This window comes from Olea europaea, chromosome 20 (genome assembly GCF_002742605.1).
Source record: "Olea europaea var. sylvestris chromosome 20, O_europaea_v1, whole genome shotgun sequence".
Taxonomy (NCBI): Eukaryota; Viridiplantae; Streptophyta; class Magnoliopsida; order Lamiales; family Oleaceae; genus Olea; species Olea europaea.
This window is the reverse complement of record NC_036256.1, coordinates 6,350,555-6,358,312: the sequence shown is the minus strand read 5'-3', so window position 1 is coordinate 6,358,312 and position 7,758 is coordinate 6,350,555. Positions and strand designations below refer to the sequence as shown.

Genomic DNA, 7,758 nt, shown 5'->3' with positions numbered 1-7,758 from the left:
CACTTCCTATTTGGACACATATGGTAAGAGTATCCAGAGTCAAGAATCCACTTACCGGAGGTCTCTTCATCACAAGAGATGGTGTAGCACTCATCGCTTTCCCCTCCTTCCGAGGCATAACTTACCTCTTGCTTGACTTGCACCTTCCCACTGTTGTTGTTCTTGTTGTTCTTCTTCCAACCCTTTTTGTTTGGACAATATGCCTTGAAATGTCGTTAAATTTTAATAATACATAGACCAAGACCTAAAATCAATTATAAATGTATCATTTTACTACCAACTTCTCATAATTTCCAGACAACGAGCAAAAAGAAAGTGGAAGAAGAAGGTTCCTTGTATTTGTTGTTTCATCTTCTCTACAAAGTTTAACTTGTTAAAAGGTCGCATTTATTTACTTAAATGTAGCTTTGTATGCGAGTAAGATTCCTGGTAGGCCTGATATTAAATGATTCGTGACAAGTAATCTCCTTGTATAAAATAGACAGATTATCCATAGAAATTTTTTCTTACAGTATTGTCGTTGGACTCTTTTTTATATAATCACCCTTAAACCACCCGGCTGCCTATATTTCTGATATTCTATCTTATTCCACTTTTTGATTTAGGTCGTCTACTTGAATCATCATGAACATACTGACAACCATGCCAAGCAGTAGTAGCTTTCAGGCATCCGACAGAGACTCCGGTGAGACAGTAGATTCATCTACAATGGTCGACATTGAGTCATCACGTTTCTCCTCGTTTGATCCTGCATACATCACTAAGCTTGTAAGAACAAAAGATAAAAAATGGCTTTGAGAGTGTGGAGGTATAGAAGGTGTGCTGTTAGCCCTGGAAACAGATATGGAGAATGGCGTCAGAGGTGATCGAACTGACATTGACAGCAGAAGAAAAGCCTTCGGCTCTAATCTTTTTCCACAGTATAATCTGCGAAAAACATTTCGCCATTTCGTGTTGGAAGCAATTAAAGATCCCATGATTGCTGTTTTGTTTATCTGTGCTGTGCTTTCTCTATGTCTTGGCATTCAAAAACATGGCCTACGACAAGGATGGCAAGAAGGGTTGACAAAAATACTTGCTATTCTTGTAGTGGTAATTGTTTCCTCCAGTGGAAAATTCTGGCCAATCATTCAATGCCTTGAATTTTCAGTTATCAGCAGCTATATTCCTGAAACTGAGGTTGTGAGAAGCAGTAAATGGCAGCGAATTCCAATATGTCGTGTTCTTGTCGGAGACGTAGTTTTTCTAAAGCCTGGTGATCAAGTTCCTGCCGATGGATTGTTCATAGATGGCTGTTCACTAAATACAGAGATGATGAGGACAGATGGGCAAATTGATCGAATCGAAGTGGACGCACACGAGAATCCATTCTTGTTCTTTGGCAGTACAGTTGTGGGTGGTTATGCCAGAATGCTAGTGACAACAGTTGGCAAGAACATAAAGCACCATGGAATTTCTTTGAGGGGGTCTTCAATTGACGATCTCAAAAGAATCACCTCTATAGTAGGCAAATCTGGTAAGACAGTTGCTCTGCTGATATTTATGGTATTTTTGGTACGTTTCTTGACAGGCAAACTACATGATGATAATGGAAAAAGAGTGTCTTTCGGTGGAGAAACAACAATTGGCGATGTTCTTGCTGTCATTGTGGGGATTCTGGCTACTCCAACAATGATTGCTTTTACATCTACTCCAGAAGACTTGGTTTCGGCTGTCAGAACGTGTCTTGCTTATTCAATGAAGAGACTGATGAAGATTCAAATTCTTGTGAGAGAACCTTTAATCTGCCATACAGTTGCTTCTGTCTCCACTATCTGCATGAATAAAACTGGAACCTTAACTATGGATTCCATGAAGGTACTACTTTTCCTCTCCCAGTGCACTTATCTGTTTTTCATGGTCAATTAACAACTTCTGCAAAGTTGTTTGTGAATAGATAGTACCGTCCTATAGGCATAACAGGAGAAATGAAAATTACTAAAGAAGATTAGGTAAAATGTAAATACTACAGGGAAAGTGTTAATGGCAGGTTCAGTATACAGATTTCAAAGTCAAAGTTTCAGTAGTACATACGTTCAACAGGCTCCTTATGTGATTGATGTCAATGGCAATAAAAGATTCATTTGTCTTGTCTATAGGTGACCCAGTTCTGGCAAGGTCTAAACTCCATTGAAGTTCAGCATAATTTGATTGCTCCAAGTGTGCTTGAATTACTGCACCAAGGAATTGGTTTAAACACTATTCAACCCCCTTCAAGGTCTTCATCATCATCTCCTATAAATTCAACTGAGAAGACAATTTTTGAGTGGGCTGTTAAGCAGTTAGGGATGGATGTGGAAAGTCTGAAGAAAAGCTGCACTATTCTTGAAACCAAACCATTCAATTCGGAGAATAGGCAAAGCGGGGTTTTCATCAGTAAAAATGGCGACAATACGACTCATGTACATACAAAGTGTGAGAAGAAGAGAAGCAAGAAGAGAAGCTGGGAAGAAAGGGAAGAGAAGGGGAGAAAGTGAATGGGCACCTAGGTGCCATCTATAGGCGCCTAGGCGCCCCGAAGGATGTTTCCAAACAGAAACATGGCACCTAGGCGCCACTCTTGGGCGCCTAGGCGCCCCGGTACACTACATATATCCGATTTTTCACCCTTTCAACATAATACAAGACCTAGGCTCGAAAATTAGAGAGAAAGAAGAGAGAAAACTTGGTGAGAATTTTACAAGTTGAAGGTTGTTCATCTTGGGTATAAATTCAAAGTTATTTTCTTTCTTGGGGATTAACTTGAGGCTTGTTCAAGTAATCCAAACACATTGATCTTCATATATTCCATTGAAATCATTTCTTCCTCATTTTCTTGTTCTTCAAGTGTTTTGGAAATTTTCACTTTGTCAACTTGTTTGATCTTTTGGGCTATCTTTGGGAGGTGTTTTCCCAACAATTTGGTATCAGAGCTACATCCTAAATCAAGGTGGTTAAGCTTCGATTTTGTGGTGAGTTGCTTGAACTTTGTTGTGCACAAGGTGTTTGTGAAAATTCCCAAGTGAACTTTTGTGGTTTATTTTCGGTAAACAAGTGAGTAAATCATGTCTACTAGAGGAATGGTGAAGATTGGGAAGTATGAGATAGAAAAATTCAATGGGAAGAATGATTTTTCATATTGGAGAATGCAAATGAAAAATTTGTTGATTTCTCAAAAGTTGCACAAGGCATTGGCGGGAAAGGAGAAGAAACACGTTGATATGTCAGACGAGGATTGGGAAGAGCTAGATCTTGAGGCACGAGCGTCTCTCATTCTTTGCCTTGAAAGAGATGTTGCTTTCTTGGTTGATAGTGAGGTAACGGCGGCGGAGGTGTGGACAAAGTTAGAGACGAACTTCATGACGAAGACTCTAACAAATCGGATCTACTTGAAGTCCAAATTGTATACTTGCAAGATGGATGAAGGTACACCAATCCGGGAGTACGTCAACAAGTTTGATAGGATCATATCGGACTTGAAGGACATTGATGTGGATGTAGATGATGAGGATCAAGCACTTCTACTACTTCTTTCATTGCCAAAGTCTTACGAGAACCTAGTACAAACATTGATGCTTGTGGGTGATAAACTTGTGATGGAGGACACTAGAACGTCACTTCTAGCGGATGATCTTCGAAAGATTGCAACTAGTGGCATGTCTACCAGTGGTAACAAGGAGCAAGCTCAAGGATTGTTTGTAAGGGGTAGAAGCAATGTGCGACCAAAGGGCAAGGGAGAAAAATCTAGATCGAGTTCTAGACCTCTTGCGGAAAGGTCTTGTTTCAAATGTGGCGAGCTTGGGCATTTAAAGGCAAATTGTCCAAACAAAAAAGGTTGGAAGAAGAACAATAAGAACAACAACAGTGGGAAGGTGCAAGTCAAGCAAGAGGTAAGCTATGCCTCGGAAGGAGGGGAAAGCGATGAGTGCTACACCATCTCTTGTGATAAAGAGACCTCCGGTAAGTGGATTCTTGACTCCGGATACTCTTACCATATGTGTCCAAATAGGAAGTGGTTTACTAGCTATAGAAGCACTGAGGGTGGAACCGTGTTGATGGGTAATAACCATTCATGTAAAACGGTGGGGCTTGGTTCAATTAGAATCAAAATGCATGATGGAGTGGTTAGAACATTGATGGATGTTAGACATGTTCCTGATTTGCGAAAGAACCTTATCTCTGTTGGTGCCTTAGACTCCGATGGTTGCAAGATTGTAACATGGAATGGAGTAAAGAACGTTGTTCGTGGTTCCTTGATTGTGATGAAGGGTATTCGTGAAGGCAATCTCTATGCACTTCAGGGTACTACAGTTACTGAAGATGTAGTAGTTGGAATAAGTGGAAGTGGTGGAGACCCATGTGAGTGCACTCGGCTATAGCATAGGAGACTTGGGCATATGTCTGAAAAGGGATTAGATTTGCTAGTCAAGAAAGGCTTGCTAAAGAACTTGAAGAAGCCTTGCATGGGCTTTTGCGAGCATTGCGTGTACGGTAAAGCACACCGAGTTCAGTTCCAGCAAAGCAAACATAGAAGCAGAGGCATTCTTGACTATGTGCACACAGATGTATGGGGCCCGGCTTCTGTCACTTCCAAAGGCGGTTCCAGGTATTTTGTTACATTTGTTGATGATTATTCTAGATATGCTTGGATTTATTTTTTGAAGCAAAAGAATGAGGTATTCGACACCTTCAAGAAGTGGAAAGTAATGGTTGAAAACAGAACAGGAAAGAAATTGAAGACACTGAGATCTGATAACGGTACTGAGTATACAGATGGTGCTTTCAAGAAGTTCTGTGGTAAGGAAGGCATTGTGAGACACTGGACGGTAAGAAATACACTGCAACAAAATGGGGTCGCGGAAAGACTGAATCGCACATTTCGAGAGAAATCGATGTGTATGTGATCCTATGCTGGTTTGGGCAGAGTCGGTTGCAAATGCTTGCTATATTGTGAACCAGTCTCCACATTCAAGGTTAGATGGAGATGTACCTTATAGGGTATTGACAGGAGAACATGCAGATTATGAGAAACTCAGAACATTCGGATGCACAGCCTACTATCATGTCAACGAGGGAAAGCTTGATGCGAGGGCCAAGAAGGCTATATTCTTGGGGTATGCGGCAGGTGTTAAAGGCTATCGCCTTTGGTGTTTAGAGGATTCTAAGTTCATAATCAGCAGAGATGTTACTTTTGATGAGAACTCCATGGTAGCTTCGTTGAAAGCTACAGTGCCCGGTGGTGATGATGTTGAGACTACAATGTCTCAGGTTGTTGACATAGAACCTAGAGATCAACCTGATTTTAGGCATGTTCAAGAGGAGCATCATACAGACACTCAAGATGAGAGTGATGATGCACTTGAACAAGAGGCGGTTCAGCAAGAGAATGTACAAGCACAGCAACAACAGCAGCTTGCAGATAACTTGGCTTCCTCTAGGCCACGCCGTACTTACAAGCAAGTTCTAAAGTTGGGGTCAGATGAGCCTTTGAGGCACTATGGGCAGACAAATTTGGTTGAGTATGCACTCTCGGTGGAGGATGATGAGCCTACCACTTTCAAGGAAGTTATTTTAAACAACAATAGTGAGAGTTGGTTGGCGGCAATGGAAGAAGAGATGGAATCACTTCACAAGAACCAAACATGGGAGGTTGTCTCATTGCCCATAGGTAAGAAAGTTATTGGTTGCAAGTGGTTGTATAAAAAGAAGGAGGATCCTACCAAGCTCGGTGGTACAAGATTCAAAGCGAGGTTAGTGGCTAAGGGGTTTGCACAAAGAGAGGGAATTGACTACAATGAGATCTTTTCTCCTGTGGTCAAGCACACTTCCATTCGGGTGCTATTGAGTATTGTTGCTCATCATGACCTTGAGCTGGAACAACTCGATGTCAAAACCGCCTTCTTGCATGGGGACTTGGATGAGGAGATCTATATGCATCAACCTGATGGCTACAAGGTTGAGGATAAGGAACGTCAGGTATGTCGCTTGAGAAAATCACTATATGGATTGAAGCAATCTCCTCGGCAGTGGTACAAGCGATTTGACTCCTTCATGCTAAAGCATGGTTTCTCCAGAAGTGAGTATGACTGCTGTGTTTATATTCGAAAACTTCGGGGAGGTAACTATATCTATCTTCTTCTATATGTGGATGACATGCTTATCGCTTCGAAAAGCAAGGTGGAGATAGATAAGTTGAAAACTCAACTTGGTAAAGAGTTTGAGATGAAGGATATGGAGGTTGCTAGGAAAATACTAGGTTTGGAGATCAGAAGAGAGAGGACGAACCGGTGAATGTTCTTGAGTCAGAAAGGCTACATTGAGCGGGTTATTGCTAGGTTCGGGTTGCAAGGTGCAAAGTCGGTGGTGACTCCATTGGCTCCACATTTTAGGCTCTCTGGTAAACAGTCTCCTACTGCAGCAGAAGAAAAGGTACGCATGGATCGTGTGCCTTATGCTAGTGCAGTTGGCAGTTTGATGTATGCCATGGTGTGTACACGCCCAGATATTTCACAGGCGGTTAGTGTGGTCAGTAGATTCATGGCGAATCCGGGAAAGGCACATTGGAAAGCTGTGAAATGGATCCTGAGGTACTTAAAAGGTACCGCGGATAGGGGTTTATGTTTTGGTGGAGATGCATGTCATATAAGTGGGTTTGTGGACTCGGATTATGCAGGTGATCTAGATAGACGATGATCTACTACTGGATATGTGTTTTGCATACATGGTGCCCCAGTTAGTTGGCGATCGATGTTACAGGCTACAGTTGCTCTTTCTACCATAGAGGCCGAGTATATGGCCATGGCAGAGGGAGTGAAGGAAGCATTGTGGTTATGGGGTCTTCTAGATGATTTGGGGATTGAGCAGGATTGTGTGGATTTGTGGTGTGATAGCCAGAGTGCGATTCACTTAGCTAAGAATCAGGTTCATCATGCTCGAACCAAGCATATTGACGTCGGGTATCATTTTGTGCGTGATGTTATAGAGGAAGGTGATATTTCACTCTCGAAGGTACACACAAATGAGAACCCAGCTAACATGTTAACCAAAGTGGTGACAGGTAGCAAGTTTCAACATTGCTTGGACTTGCTTCACATTAGTCCGTGTTGATATGCCCGAGAGGGCATGGCCCTTCGGGGCGAGGTTGAAATGAGGTGGAGAGTATATGAAGGTGGAGGTAAACTACGGAGGCTTGATCCTGAGTTATGGGTATGTAGGCAATCATGGTTTGAATGATGCAGCCGAGTTGGTACTTGCTACTTCTTCTTGTGTTCGTCCAAAATTTGAGGTCTATCAAATGATGTACGAGGTGGAGAATTGTGAGAAGAAGAGAAGCAAGAAGAGAAGCTGGGAAGAAAGGGAAGAGAAGGGGAGAAAGTGAACTAGGCGCCCCGGTACACTACATATATCTGATTTTTTACCCTTTCAACATAATACAAGACCTAGGCTCGAAAATTAGAGAGAAAGAAGAGAGAAAACTTGGTGAGAATTTTACAAGTTGAAGGTTGTTCATCTTGGGTATAAATTCAAAGTTATTTTCTTTCTTGGGGATTAACTTGAGGCTTGTTCAAGTAATCCAAACACATTGATCTTCATTTATTCCATTGAAATCATTTCTTCCTCATTTTCTTGTTCTTCAAGTGTTTTGGAAATTTTCACTTTGTCAACTTGTTTGATCTTTTGGGCTATCTTTGGGAGGTGTTTTCCCAACACAAAGGGAGCTCCAGAAGTGATAATTCCAAT

The 7,758-nt window shown here is 41.7% G+C and overlaps 1 protein-coding gene across 1 annotated transcript; it reads left to right on the top strand.

The window, feature by feature from the left end:
• Positions 1–843: 843 nt before the first annotated feature.
• Positions 844–1,822, top strand: LOC111369001 (calcium-transporting ATPase 12, plasma membrane-type-like). The gene is made up of 3 exons (XM_022990492.1): positions 844–1,516; positions 1,571–1,713; positions 1,796–1,822. Exons 1-3 carry the CDS (start codon positions 844–846, stop codon positions 1,820–1,822), a joined length of 843 nt encoding a protein of 280 aa, XP_022846260.1.
• Positions 1,823–7,758: the final 5,936 nt, after the last annotated feature.

Excerpts from the sequence above, each read along its gene's own strand:
- LOC111369001 (XM_022990492.1), top strand. The coding sequence starts at position 844 with ATGGAGAATGGCGTCAGAGGTGATCGAACTGACATTGACAGCAGAAGA. Across the intron at positions 1,517-1,570 it reads CTCTATAGTAGGCAAATCTG|GCAAACTACATGATGATAAT; the intron begins GTAAGACAGTTG and ends GTTTCTTGACAG. Across the intron at positions 1,714-1,795 it reads CAGAAGACTTGGTTTCGGCT|TTGCTTCTGTCTCCACTATC; the intron begins GTCAGAACGTGT and ends TCTGCCATACAG.